Source organism: Oxyura jamaicensis, chromosome 1 (genome assembly GCF_011077185.1).
Source record: "Oxyura jamaicensis isolate SHBP4307 breed ruddy duck chromosome 1, BPBGC_Ojam_1.0, whole genome shotgun sequence".
Taxonomy (NCBI): Eukaryota; Metazoa; Chordata; class Aves; order Anseriformes; family Anatidae; genus Oxyura; species Oxyura jamaicensis.
Genome location: NC_048893.1, coordinates 74814949 through 74830163, shown reverse-complemented (window position 1 = coordinate 74830163; position 15215 = coordinate 74814949). Strand labels below are relative to the sequence as shown.

General features: G+C 44.5%; 1 protein-coding gene across 1 annotated transcript; it reads left to right on the top strand.

The window, feature by feature from the left end:
• Positions 1–411: 411 nt before the first annotated feature.
• KCNJ8 (potassium inwardly rectifying channel subfamily J member 8) lies at positions 412–7090 on the top strand. The gene is made up of 3 exons (XM_035311058.1): positions 412–875; positions 1130–1577; positions 5322–7090. The coding sequence occupies exons 2-3, from the start codon at positions 1213–1215 to the stop codon at positions 6220–6222; spliced, it is 1266 nt and encodes a 421-aa protein (XP_035166949.1). The 5' UTR covers positions 412–875; positions 1130–1212; the 3' UTR covers positions 6223–7090.
• Positions 7091–15215: the final 8125 nt, after the last annotated feature.

The following is a 15215-nucleotide window of genomic DNA, read 5'->3' as shown; positions in this document are numbered from 1 at the left end:
GTTTTTGGCATTGTGCATTATTTCTCCTATACCCATCACATATATAAATACCCATCTGTCAATGTCTGTTCTAGCAGCTGAACATTATAATGGCCCTGACGCTGCGCCCATCCAAGTTAACATGAGTTCTGAACCACATAAAGGAATGCCTCTTTTCCTCTCGCAGAAACAGGTAATTAAGTTTGTCAAAAGCAGCAAAGGCCGTGAGATTCTGGCGTTGCTCTTCCAGACACTTATGCATGCACTTTGCTTTCTGCCTGCAAGCTGTCTCTCTGAGATCCGAGGCACGATAAAGCTAAAAAGGCAAAAACCCTGGGCTCGCCAGCCCTGCTGCTGCCAGAGGTGGGCTTCACGCAGGGAGCCGCCTTGCACCCCTGCCACATTTGCAGGATCTGGCCCTAGGGGATGCTCCAGCATCCCTCAAGGCGCCTTTTCCAGCCCCACACCACCGCTGCTGGGGCCACGGAGGGGGGCCGGTGGGCCGGGCCGGCCGGCGGTGATGCTGGGAGCCCTGCTCGCTGCTGCTGAGCTTTGACAGCCTGCTGGGGCCAGGACTGGGGATAGAGGCAGGGCTGCCCCGCCTAGTCCCGGCACGGGAGGAGGGCTGCGAGTGGAAACGGGAACGCCTGCTCCACCAGCCCTCTCTCCAGCTGCCAGCTCGGCTCCTCCTTGTGATGATTTCTGGGGACCGGACGGGGGCTTTTTGGCAGGGCCGCGGCAGCTAAAACCCTACTGAGCGAGGCAAGCCTCCGTTCGAAGCAGAGGAGCCCAACTCTTCAAGTCCCAGAGGATGCAAACCACGGAGCACCCCACAATGCGGTACCCACCCGGGCACAGCTGCCTCCCGGAGAAGCAACCCAAGGATCCGTCCTGTCGTACGTCAGGTTACTTTACATCGAGTTTGTGAGACGGCTCTGCAGCCTGCCTTCCCGCAAGGAGCGTCGGAATAGCACCTTTCCTTTCCGTCGGGAGCTGATACCGACTGCTCACATAAAAGTGACGGGCTGAAAAGGGGAGGGCGCTGTAGAATAAAGCCACGCAGTGATATTTGATGTAAAAGTTGCTGATGTGGGGTTACCTAACCATAGTGCACGGCTGACAAATCTGACTGGCTTTTCTCTCTTCTCAGGGTAGGCAGTGAGCCCTCCAGAGTCGCACTAGAGGGACAGTCCCTGTTTCACATCTTGCTGGGTGGACTATGGTGGCAGGAAGATGCTGGCTCGGAAGAGTATTATCCCTGAAGAGTATGTGCTGGCGCGGATCGCAGCTGAGAACCTGCGCAAGCCCCGCATCCGAGACCGGCCGCGCAAAGCCCGCTTCATCGCCAAGAATGGGGCATGCAACCTGGCACACAAGAACATCCGCGAGCAGGGGCGATTCCTGCAAGACATTTTCACCACCTTGGTGGACCTGAAGTGGCGTCACACACTGGTCATCTTTACCATGTCCTTCCTGTGCAGCTGGTTGCTCTTCGCCATGATGTGGTGGCTGGTGGCTTTCGCTCACGGTGACATGGACCCAAGCACAGAGAGCACCACAAACAGCACAAAGTGGACACCTTGCGTGACGTGTGTGAGGTAAAGTACAGTTGGTGGGACAAAGAAAGGGGGGAATAGAGCTGCCTGCTGTCCTGCTGATACCTGAAATGCAGCTTTTGGGTTACATGAACCGTGATGTTTGGCTGAGACAATTGAAAAGTGCGGTGTTTTCCTCTAGAGTATGTAAATTCAGCAAGCCTTCTGGGCTTGGAAAATACTGTACTGTAGATTTCTTTGATTCCTTACAGGATCTGAAAGAGAGGGAGACCTGCTGCTTTTCATGTGTCTCCACACTCTGTGGGTAACATACCCTGCCTGTCGAGATAAGAGCCTGCTACAAGAGTGGGTATGTGTTACACGTATTGTAATGTTGTCTACAGCAGTGGGAGCATCCTGAGTGTGGTGCAAGCCGCTTGCCATGCTGGTAAAATGTCACCCACCCCAAAAGCGTTGAGAGACAGGACACTGGCCATGGGTGTCAGCTAGCAAGAAAAGTACTGCTTAGGGCAAAGCAAGATGTCTTTTGAGACAGCTCCCATGAGACAGCTCCAAAATGCCTGTCCCTTGATGAAGCTTCAGGCCAGCGGTTTGACGGATGAAATGTTTCCATGACGTGCATGATGTATCAGACATTGAAAGCTTAAGGGACTGCTGGGTTAAATGTCAGCTGTTAAAGAAAAGTATTTTCCTCTCTGTCCCCAAAGCCATGGCAATTTTCAAGGCTCTGACAAACTGGCACATACTTACACAGGCTAGAATAAGTGTTTGTTACTTGGAGGTGGGGGTAAGCAACAAGATTTCTCTGCCATCAGTAACATCTCTTTTTACAGCACAAGGTTTTAAGCAGAAAGATCCAGATTCAAAATGGCCAGAGCAACTGCCTTTACATGGTGCAGTGTGGTCGGGACCTTGAGGGGGCTGCAGAGCTGGCTGAGGGTATCCACTCCTCTTTCTTCCTCTTGGAGGAAAACTCCAATATGGAGTTGCATGTAGGTTTTGAGGCACCTCAGCAAGTGTGAAGGCACATCAGATCTGGTTCATGAGACAGCAGTGATTTCATTCTACCTTCATTTTGACACTTTTTTTTGCTAGATTAGTTTTTTCAAACTGAAAAGAAACAGGGATTTTCCAAGCCAACCTTCCTCAACTCTGGGGGCTGGGGCAGGGGGCGACTGCTCTTATTTCTCTTCCATTAAGTGGCCACAGTTGCCTCGGAAGTGAGATGTCACGGCCCAGCTTGTGCCCACTAGGGAAGTCTTTCAGGGATATCACCCCCAGCCTTTCTGGTGTATTGGTCCTAGAGAGAAGGATGTGTGGGATTTGTCCAACCCAAACTAGCAGGTAGCTGCACCCCAGCAGCTCTCTGGCATCAGCTGGGATGACACCCCCCTGTTTGCCTGGAGGCCCCCTTGGGACTCCCAGACCACCCCACATAGACTGTTCTGGGTGCTGAGGGCTTCGTGCCACCAGGATAAAGGAGAGCCATGGCCCTTCACTACCCCCCCAGCACGCCCACTGCTACAAGAACAGCCTGGAGGGATGGGGATAAGCAGAGCCAATGAACTGGTGTGGCTGCATGGCTTAGCCCATGACAAACAGCACATATCGCGCTCTTCTGTGAGTGCCTGAGGAGTTTCAGCAAACAGCTGCTCAAGTATCCATACTCAAGCCGTGGAAATTCTTTTACCTTCATCTTCTTAAACCTGGCTACCACTTTGGACACAGCCATGCAAGAGCAGTATGATTGCTGATATTTTTAAGAGCAGTGAATTGCTGGATGTAAAATATTTCATGCTGAGACAATCTGCCAAAGTAATAGCAAATATTTTTAACTTACTTTTTCTGAGATTTAGGCCCAAAGATATTTCAGGAGAGCTTATTGAGTAGGTGCCATTACAGATTTATGGGAAACCTGGCTTTGGAAATTTTAATAATTGGATGGAACTTGCACAACACTTCAATTTTTCAAAGTACTGAAGAAATTCTAAGGATAGAAGCACTTTGCCATGCAAATCAAACATAATCCAAAGAGGAAAACTTGCAGAGTTCTGAGGAGAGGAAGCTGGGAACAGTGTGATTTGGCATTTATGGCTCCCTCTTCACATGTTCAAAATGCTGTACAAGTTTGCTGCTTCTGTTACTTCTGCTGTAAAAAGGTAGTTTTTTTTCTCCCTTTTAAAATGACTACTTTTAAGCGGAATCAGAATATTTCACTGCACAGAGCCTTAAGTTGAATAAAATTGAATTAAGTTTCAGCCAGAAGTTTAATTCTGCATGTAGATGAATATTTATGAGCATAAAAATCATTAAATTAATTACATTAATAAAATCCCTCATCACTGATTTCTTTAGCATGAAATGCAGAAATAAACCCCTCAATACAGGGGATCTGCCAAAGAATAAGGGGGGGGTGGGGGGAGAACAAAATGACAAAGTTCTTTCAAAGTTGTCTTTGTGGAGGCTGGCTGTTTTTCTGGTTTTCTGAAAGATGAGCTTTCTCATTCTACAGAATATTATCCCTGGTATTACCTATGCTATTGTAATGTCTCTTCATGATCCCAATGATACCAGGCTCACTGCAAATATGGTTAGGAAAAACAAACAACAACAGCAGAACAATAAAAAGTTATTTAAAAATGAATTCACTGGAAAGCAAACCAAAACCAATGAATGCAATGAATGTCCATCTTTATGGACAGGATACATATTTTCCATAGTTAAAGCCACAATGAGCATGAAGATGCTTCAAGTGCTTGTGTGTGTTGCATTGTGTTAAAAGGGTCACTATACTGATAGTTACTATAATATTAGTTCATGAGATCCCATGTTTACCAAATAAATCCCAAGGTACAAGTTTTGGTTATAAGAGACTTTGGTGAAGGACATATCTGTGTTATAAACAGAAATTAAAGAGCCTGGTGTATACAGGGGAGGTGACATTGTTCAATATTATAAACTATGTGTTTTGGAAAGCTTGTGAACAGCCCACTCTGATGTCCAGCACTGTAGCTTATCAGGGACATTTAACTTAACTCACACTTCTACAGTACACATCTGTGTTGAAATTTTCTAGCTAGCCTTGACACAACAGAGAGCTAAACCCAAGCCCAGGGTCACAGTACTGTCCTCCTGCAGAGATGCACAGAGGGAACTACGGAGGCCACTGCCTTCCCTCTGCACCCTGATCCAGGAGGCTCAGTCGTGAGTCAATGTGGGTTTGGGAGGTGTAAGAAATGTGGGAATGTCCCCTTTCCCTCCAGGGAATCCTGTTAAAGGGGCTTAGGACAGACGGGCAGGTAGTGAGAGTGAAATGCTGCCATTTTCCCAGTTTCCTTTCCAGGTGCAGGGTGGTGGGAGAATGTCAGTGTGCAGCCAGTTGCTCACCTGTCTCCAAAACCACAGCTCCACCAAGATTTCTGTGGGACGGAGAAGGTGGAAAGTCATGCTGCGAGTTAAAGCACTGTCAGCTAACACGGTGTGGGACATATCTTCCGGAACAGAGTTTCTAGTGAGCTTCTCAGGTTCACCTCCTATTACAGATGGTCTTATAGGAGCTCAGGCTCTCAGGTCTTCCTTCCCCTCTCACCCTTAGATGCTGCTCTGATCATGCAAACACTGAGTCACCAAGAGTGCAGTCTTTCCACTGATGTTAACAGGCTTAAATGTACAAGGACTGCAAAAATAGGCCTCTAAGGCCATTTGTTTTTAGAAAGTACATGCTAATAGCTTATCAGTTTATGTTTGATGTACTTTGAGTTAACTTTGTGCAATATTCCCCTCCAGGTCTTTCACCTCTGCTTTCCTCTTCTCCATTGAAGTTCAGGTGACCATTGGTTTTGGGGGCAGGATGATGACAGAGGAATGTCCCTTGGCCATCACAGTCTTGATCCTACAGAACATTGTGGGTCTGATCATCAATGCCGTCATGCTGGGCTGCATATTCATGAAAACTGCACAAGCTCACAGGCGGGCAGAGACCTTGATTTTCAGCAGGCAGGCAGTCATTGCAGTTCGAAACGGCAAACTTTGCTTCATGTTTCGAGTAGGAGACCTGAGGAAGAGCATGATCATCAGTGCCTCAGTGAGAATCCAGGTTGTGAGGAAAACTACAACCCCTGAAGGAGAAGTCATACCCATTCACCAAGTAGATATCCCTGTGGATAACCCCATTGAAAGTAACAATATTTTCCTGGTGGCTCCCTTAATCATTTGTCACGTCATAGACAAGCGGAGTCCTCTTTATGATATCTCCGCTGCTGACCTGGCACTCCAAGATCTGGAGCTCATAGTGATACTTGAAGGCGTCGTAGAAACGACTGGCATCACGACACAGGCAAGAACCTCCTACATAGCAGAGGAGATCCTGTGGGGTCACCGCTTCGTGCCCATTGTCACTGAAGAGGAAGGCGTGTATGCTGTTGACTACTCCAAATTTGGCAACACCGTCAAAGTGGCAGCACCTCGTTGCAGTGCTCGAGAGCTTGATGAGAAGCCATCAATTCTCATCCAGACCCTGCAGAAGAGTGAGCTGTCCCACCAAAACTCCCTACGGAAACGCAACTCCATGAGGAGAAACAACTCCATACGGAGGAGCAACTCCATGAGGAGAACCAATCCCTCCCTCATCGTGCCCAAAGTGCAGTTTATCACACCCGAGGGGAGCCAGAGTGCCTCAGAAACGTGATACACAGCCTTGTGTAAGGTAGAGGAGTTCAAAAGAGAAGGCACTGTGGTGTTTGATTTAAATTTTATTCTACTGAAGAAAATGAGAACATGATGCAGAAAAGGATTGTTCAAGGACTATTTATTAGATTACTTACTGAAATCACCACCTAATGGCATTAGGAAACACGTTAGCACTTAGTGTATGAATGAATTAAAATGGCATGTACACTAAAGAAAACACCCATGTAATATAAAGTGTATTTATACTTCTTTTAATGGCATGCTATTTTTTTAATCATATTTTTCCTATTAAAGGTCTCTTTCTTATCTGTTTCTGCTGGCTGTCACAAAATGTGTTTTTCCTGTAGAACTGGGTTACCCACCTGCAGGCAGAAGTTCAAAACAGCTGCGTATCAACAGCTTGCACATACATTGTGCAGAATATTTGGAAATCAATCTTCTTGGGGTGAATTCTCTGTTCTCTTGAGAAGAGTAGCTAAATTCCTCAGTGATTTCACTGGAGAAGAGACAGGATTTTCCCTTCAGTTTTCCAAGTCTTTTCTTTCCATTGTTTTATGGTAAAGTCATTTTGAGAGCAATGCCAGTCAGCCAAATTGACCTGGCCACCCCAGAAGAAACCTGGTGCCACTCTGGGCAGAGCCAGGAGAAAAAAATAATATTTCAGCAGGCCCAAGAAATGGCATGGCCTCTTGCAGGACACTGCTCTTGTTCTGTGGGTGATACATGACTGCGGGACAGCAGGTGTTTGTTATGTAGCTGTAACCCAAGACTCAAGTCTTCCCAGACACCACTTGAGTATCCATGTCACTGAAATTATTCAAGTTGGAAACAGTACACATGTCCTTAACATTCTCCTTGTACTGGTGGGAGACCAAATCCTGTTTGTTTTTGTTTTTGTTTTTGTTTCTGTTTTGTTTTGTTTTGTTTTTTCTCTTACAGATTAATATATTCAAGGCAGGAAATCTATTTCATTCACTTACATTATTTTTTAGGATTAAGTACGTTTGCTTCAGCAGGTTACTTTTTTTGCTAGTGGGAATTCATGAATGGGAACGAGAGGGGATCATGGCAATAATATTAATGATAATATTTTCAAAACCAAGTTAATAATTTTCAGTTAGGGGGCGTAGGGCACTGCTGCCAAAGTATTTTCAGCAGTGTCTCTCTTGTGTTTTTATGTAAAATGACAGTGAAAATTGGTGGTAAGCAGTTTTTCTCTTCAAATTAAAATGGGCATTTGTTATCAACATCCTTCTCCAAAATGTCACCACATTTTTTTCTACAAGAATTAATAAATGTATAACAACTAATTGTGTCACCTTTGGTAATGCTAAATTGATGCACGCTTCTTTCCCCTGTGAATAATAATTATGGACAATTTTCTGTTCATGTTTCTTCCAGGAGTTGCCTTATTAAGTTTCTGGCTCAAGGGAAGTACTGACTTCCCTCCCCTGTACTGACTCTCTAAACCACCCAACCACATAAATACTCCTGTAATTTTAAATATCTGCTTACTCCTATCAGCTAAAACAGTCAAGAAAAATGCCGAAGTCTCATTCTCTTTTCAAGTCAGTTCATCAGCACTTGCATGGACAGTTTACAGCTTCGTTTGATATTGGTTGTGACATGGAAGAGCATTTCTGTGTAGTGTAGGCTCTGTATATTTGGAGCAGGTGCTCCCCACAAAATAAACACTGACAAAATGCTTTATCTGAAGCAGTAGCAGAAACTGAAGTTTCTCCTAAAAGCTTTTATTCCCTGTCCTGCCCATCAATGTTCTGGGAGGATGGCTGGTGAACATCTGGAGATATTAATCTGTCCATTGTGCGTCCAAACAATGAACATCTGTAGCTTCCAAGAAGAGTCAGATTGAGTATATACAATTTGTCTCTGGCCTCCGTTTCCAGGGCTACAAATTTCTTTGAGACAGTCTGTTTGAAATATGGTTAAGACAAATGCTGTACAAAAGCAAATTTTCTAAAAATAAAAATAAAAAGTGACAATAATGATTTATTCCGTCTCTGATTTTCTCCTCATTTTTTTTTCTTTCTATTCTCCATTCATTTTTCTATACTCTTAGTCCTTCTTCTCTCCCAGACTTTTCTATGGTCCCTGTGAGTAATAATTTAATATTATTTCAATACTTTCTTATTATTTCAGCTGAGATTTTTTTTAACCACAACCCCCTCTTTTTTGTTTCTAATTTTAATTTTGCTCTTGCCTTTCTCTCTGCTTTAGACCTGGTGTACTCTCTCTTTCTCACACTGACATTACTGGGATATTGGTACTGTGGAGATAACACTAAGGCACCTTGGTCATATGCTACGGTGCTGCACAGATAGCCAAGGCAGACCCTTCCCAGCCAGCTGTATCATGAATTTCACCTTCATTTCTTCTGTGTTCCTGCTCCTTGCAGAAATCCCCTTAGAGCAAAGACCATTTCTTGTGGGAGCATTGCAGTCCTGGACGAGGAAGGCTGGCAGAAGCAGCCCAGTTGAGTCACCTGGCTGGCTGCAGAGAGCAGCAGGGAAGTTTTGGGGCCGGGAGTTGTGTTCCTCACTCAAGGAAGGGGCTCAGATCTGTCTTCACAGCACCAAGACTGCTGGAAGGGGATGAGCTGTCAGTATTGCCATTTTATGTTTAATGACTTAATCTCCGTGGCAACTTTATCAGGGGAGGTTATTTAAAATTTGAAGATTTCTGTATTTAAAGTACACTGTCAAGTTAAGAGTTATAAATGACATTTCTAGCAAACACTGCTGATGGTTACACACTGGCATCCATGCCAGAATGAGAATAAAAAAGATGCTCAAAATGCTTAGCACCCAAAAGTTCCATTTGATGCCTGTGCCTTTATCAGCCTCTGGTTCATCAATAATCACAGAATCACAGAATTTCTAGGTTGGAAGAGACCTCAAGATCATCGAGTCCAACCTCTAACCTAACACTAACAGTCCCCACTAAACCATATCCCTAAGCTCTACATCTAAACGTCTTTTGAAGACTTCCAGGGATGGTGACTCCACCACCTCCCTGGGCAGCCTGTTCCAATGCCTCACAACCCTTTCAGTAAAGAAGCTCTTCCTAACATCTAACCTAAAACTCCCCTGGCGCAACTTTAGCCCATTCCCCCTCGTCCTGTCACCAGGCACGTGGGAGAACAGGCCAACCCCCACCTCTCTACAGCCTCCTTTAAGGTATCTGTAGAGAGCGATAAGGTTGCCCCTGAGCCTCCTCTTCTCCAGGCTGAATAAGCCCAGCTCCTTCAGCCGCTCCTCGTAGGACTTGTTCTCCAGGCCCCTCACCAGCTTCGTCGCCCTTCTTTGGACCCGCTCAAGCACCTCCATGTCCTTCTTGTAGCGAGGGGCCCAAAACTGAACACAGTACTCGAGGTGCGGCCTCACCAGAGCCGAGTACAGGGGGACGATCACCACCCTAGCCCTGCTGGTCACACTATTTCTGATACAAGCCAGGATGCTGCTGGCCTTCTTGACCACCTGAGCACACTGCTGGCTCATATTCAGCCGACTGTCCACTATCACTCCCAGGTCCTTCTCCGCCTGGCAGCTCTCCAACCACTCATCTCCCAGCCTGTAGCTCTGCTTGGGGTTATTACACCCCAGGTGCAGGACCCGGCACTTGGCCTTGTTAAACTTCATGCAGTTGACCTCAGCCCATCGGTGCAGCCCATCCAGATCCTCCTGCAGAGCCTTCCTACCCTCGAGCAGATCGACACACGCACCTAACTTGGTGTCATCTGCAGACTTACTGAGGGTGCACTCAATGCCCTCGTCCAGATCATTGATGCAGATGTTAAAGAGGACCGGCCCCAGCACCGAGCCCTGGGGGACGCCACTAGTGACTGGCCTCCAACTGGACTTGACTCCATTTACCACAACTCTTTGGGCCCGGCTATCCAGCCAGTTTCTAACCCAACGAAGCGTGCGCCAGTCCAAGCCAAGAGCAGCCAGTTTCTTGAGAAGAATGCTGTGGGAGACGGTGTCAAAAGCCTTGCTGAAGTCAAGGTAGACCACATCCACAGCCTTTCCCTCGTCCACCCAGCGCGACACTTTGTCATAGAAGGAGATCAGGTTTGTCAAGCAGGACCTGCCTTCCATAAACCCATGCTGACTGGGCCTGATCGCCTGCTTGCCCTTCAAGTGCCGCATGATGACTCCCAAGAGGATCCGCTCCATGAGCTTCCCTGGTACTGAGGTCAATAATTCAGAATAATTCAGAATAATTAGAAGCAATCACTTATACGCGTTGTTCGTCTGCCCTCTCTTCACACTTCACAGATTTATGTGTGTCCCTACCATTACCATCCCCCAATAACACAGTGTAACTGGAAGGGCATTATTCAGCATCGCCTCTTCTGTACATTTACTATGTTTGGCTCTGTAAACAGCACACCAGGAAGGTGTCCCTGTCACTGCTGCAGCCTTCTGTGGGGAACAAAACTATTTCCTGAGATCAGAAAAGTCCTTCCTGGATTTTAAAAATTATAAAGTCCTTCCAGAATAGACAATTTTAAATAGAAAAATGGTAGGGAGAGCCTTTGTCCTCTCAGTGGATAGCCAGAAGATTCAAAGTTACTGTGGTCGGGACACAGAGAGCAAATAAACACCGAGAGCACATAAAGGGGATATAAAGCTTAATGCTACAGGGTGGAAGCCAACCTCTGAGTAATGGGATTTGGAGGGAACTTCTCCCACTGGCAGGTCATTCTGTAGCTGTTGCCTTCAGATTTCCTTGCACTCTCTTCCAAAACATCTGGTGTGAGCCAGGGTCAGGGCAGGATCTGGGGTGGGCAGACCTTGAGCCAGCAGGGTGAGTGAGGTGCCTGCAGAAGAGGTGGCAGACCACAGACACCCCTGTCTGCCTCAAGCACCATCTGATGCATCCCACTCTGCACACCAAACCTGCCTGAAGCCTTCCCTCAGTCACACTTCCAGCCCCTCCAAAAGTGATCCACTCCTGAGCACTGCTTTGTGGGAATGTGCTACATCATGGCAATTCACCCTTGCAAGTGCAGCTGTGTGGCTCCATCTGCAGAAGGGTTATCCCAAGCTTTCTGGGACACTCAAGTCATCATATGGCATGGGAGCAAAGGGCTTATTCAGATTTAGCTAATAGCTTGAGTACACAACAGGCCTTTGCTGTAATGCCGTGTCTTACTGTAGTCCCTCAGCTCATTTCAAAGGCATGGGACTCGACTTACCTCACAACCATCTTGAACAAATTTCACAGAAGTACACATTTTCTATTTTTCATAATATTCAGGCAAGGTGTTATGCTTTCGTTTTTTTGTCTGCAAAGCAGTATGCACACCCAATTCTGCTGACTGAAAAAACATTGCTAATTTTGCGTCTTTTCTTCCTTCACAAACTAAGACTTAGGATATTTTGTGAAATCAGTTTCAAAGCTCTCCAGTGATTATTCTTAGCAAATGCTTGTTGATGCAAGCTGGAAAATGTAGTTGGTACAAGACCAGAAAGGAACTTTGTCTGAAGAAAAACATAAGACATTATATGATGAAAGGAATAAAGCTTTCATTATTTTTGATAAATGATATTCTTTGCAGAGCATGAGATTTTCAAAACACTGGTGAAGGTTTGGAAGGCACTGTCAAGCAATAAATCACATCCCACTAGCCTTTGATTTTGTGCTGTGCTGCTATTAGCAACTGGGTTTTGCTGCCACGGAGCAGCGTCCTACCAATGTGTGTCAGCCCTTTCTCCAGATGCCTGCAATCACCAAACCCGTGATGCTGGGGTTTCATGGTGGGCTGGGTGGTGACTGGCTCCATGAGCTGTAGTCACCAGTTTCTATGGGTAGCAACGCCAAGGGTTGTGGACACAGAGTTAGGGCTGGAAATGACGAGGACCTGGTGTCCTTATGATATCCAGGCCCATGGGCAGGAGGTGAACAGCTCTTGCTGTCCAGACATTTTCCTTCAGTATCCTTCATAGGAAGATATCGTTATTCATGCCAAGGTGATGGGGGAAACTCTTCCCGTCTGTAACAGAAGGCAGTGAAATATGAAGTGATAGAGTAAAGCCATGTTTCTCTACACCTGATTTCCTGCTCTGGCTTGCTTGCAAAGTCAGGTGAGTGATAACTTCCTGCCTGTTCCTCCCTTCCCCACTTCCCCCCTCCCCAAATTCTTATGTTAAAATGTATTTTCCATATATTTGTGCTTACATCACATCCAGGCTAATCTAAGCTGATAGGCAATAATTTCTAATACCCCTAACATATTAATAATGCTTCTTCTCTCTATCTCTCTGAATTATGTTTTCTACTTCCCTTTAAGACTTCTTTGAAACTGAAGAAGAAAAAAAAAAAAAAAAAAGAAAGAAAAAAAAAGATTTCTCAAGTGATAACTAGACAGCAAAGATAAAAGATATGTTCCTACATTCCTCCATTGGACCGTGTAGAGAGATTTACCCTATGGAGAAAAGATCAGTGCTGTCCAAGAGAAATAGCCACTGAAACTGAGGTACTTGCAGTTAGGACACATCACCAAGGGGTCTGGATTAAAAGAAACCTTTAAAAATACTAAGTGTATTTACAGGACTCAGGACTCTCCTTCCAGGCCACTGACGAGTTAAAAGTGAACAGAATATGCTGGAAACATCAAGCCATACTACAACATAAAGAGAAAAAACATTCATTCAAGGAAAATATTGTCCATACTTTAGCTAATACTACCAATAATTTTAACATTTGTGCTAAATAATCAAAGAGGAAGACCAAAAAAGTGATTGATTCTCTATTCATATCTAACAAAAGTTTAACATCCTTTTTTTTTTTTTTTTTTTCTCTACTCTAAAAAAAAGAGTTGATCCAACTGAACACATTACTTCTACTTATGAACATGGTCTATGTTTCTGGAGGATATGCATTAGCCTTGACACACACTTCTGGGCTCAGTGCAGGAGTATTTGTGCATGATGCCAGGGCCAGTGCTACTCAGGAAACCAGATGGGAATCTAATGGTCCCTTCTGGACTGCAAATTTATGAATAGGGAGAGTTAATGAATTTTAGTCAAGAGAAAGGCTTCATCTGATTCAAAAGTTTTAAACTAAGCTCCCACTGAGCAAACAAACAAATGTGCAGAATAAAAAGCAGTGTTAGGCATGAACAAATTGTTAATTTATTTTGACAATTGCATTTCAGTGTTAATTATGGACCCTTCAAACATGGCTGACAAATGTCCCTGAGGATAATCTGTAAAAATTAGGGTATCTTATCATTACGGGAGTTTACTTTGCTACCTACTGATGTTAAATTTTGGTTTAATAGCAAGGATGAGAAAGCCAGCTTCTGTGTGGGCCAAAGTGAAACTATATTTCTTGGTTTTATGGTCTGAGGTCTACTGCAAAGGCCATTAAATTGAGGAACAGCACTGGAGTGACTGAAAAGGGCTGTTGTGGTTTGGGTCTCAGTGTCTTCCTCATCCAGGGAGTACTGCTGTTTTCCTCAAGGGCTATTTTTGTAACCACAATAGTGATGACAATTAATTGCATCCTTCCATGGCCCAGCCTCATTGTTCTTCAGGGTATATTTTTTGATGTTAAGTCTTTGATTCTGGGTGATTTGGGTTGGTCTGTCAAAACGTGGCTCCTTCTGCTGACTGTTATGATTTTTATATTCAGTTAAGGCCAGGAAAGGAAAACTGAAGGGTTGCAACACTGGATAAATGAAACACTACTGAGTTTGAGGGAGAGCAAGGAATGATTGTTAGCTCCTTGGGTGGCCAGTTTTTTGTCACACAGCATTAAAAAAATATATCAAATAATAAAAGATGTTCAATGGTCACTCTTAGCCAGTGTTTCTAAAGTATGTTATAAACAGATACTATGCCTGGTGGATCAGATTAAATTGTTTATGGTGTGCTACTCCTTCCATACATGAAATCTCACCATATTCTCTAAATTTTAGGTATTAAATTAAGAGAATAATAAGGCTTCTGAACTAAAGGTCTCCTTATAGTTAGCCCCTTTATATCGCCTATATACCAACAGGAAAAATGGAATGTAAGCCAGGATGCAATTTTTGAAATATTTAATATAAGCTTAATTTAAAGACACAAGTATCCTTCAGTTTATGTTGGTACTAAATATGCCCTTATCAGCCATGTTTTCTTTTTCCTTTCAGGGACAAGAATATGTTCAAATATCAATTTAGATATTCTGGTTAAAGACAAAGAGTAACAGACAATGAGCAAAGTGTAAGTTCACATTTTGCTTGAGTACAGCAGAATTGCTCATGATATAGCATCAGGTTTCTTCAAAGGTTTGTAGTAAATTGTGTAGCTGAGGCCATGGTTTTCATCATGTCCTTTTTCAGAGATTAAAAAAGAAGCAAAAACCCCATCCATAATCCAATTTATTGTGGTACTTCTTGAGGAATGACCCCAAGAAAATATATAGCTGGGCATGACTACATGTATTACCAAGGTCCAGGTCACTGCTGTACTTAAGTGTGTGCTCAATTTTGAAGCACAGCTGTCCTATCATAGAAAGAATAAGACTATGTCCAACACTAAAACTGGGTTTATTCTTTGCTTGTATAACAAAGTTATTTTGTTAAATCCTTGAAAAAGCATTACTTTGGTGTAAGAGGCATAAGAGGTTGCTGTCCTTCTCTTTGGGCCATGGTCCCCTTCCCCCAGTGTGTCAGATGTGCCCATCCTGGCTCAGCCTACAATTAGGCACAGGATAAACACCCTTCACTGCCTTCAAACAGAACAAGTTGGGCCCATTTAGAGCATTTTCAGTCAAAAGTGGATCACCTTGCAGCAAAGCATATGAAGGACAAGCACAGGGATGGGGAGCATTTGCCTCTGGCACCAATATGTCCATGCAGTAGCTCCATGCATGGTCAGCAATCCATCATTGCCTACGTTAGCTAAAAAACAACCTGTGAAAACCTGGCCTAATCCTCCAACTCAGATCAATTAAATCAACTGCTCTCATGGACAT

Bases quoted from the DNA above. Each gene is read 5' to 3' on its own strand.
- KCNJ8 (XM_035311058.1), top strand. From the start codon at position 1,213: ATGCTGGCTCGGAAGAGTATTATCCCTGAAGAGTATGTGCTGGCGCGG. The intron at 1,578-5,321 runs GTAAAGTACAGT...ATTCCCCTCCAG, and splicing joins CCTTGCGTGACGTGTGTGAG to GTCTTTCACCTCTGCTTTCC.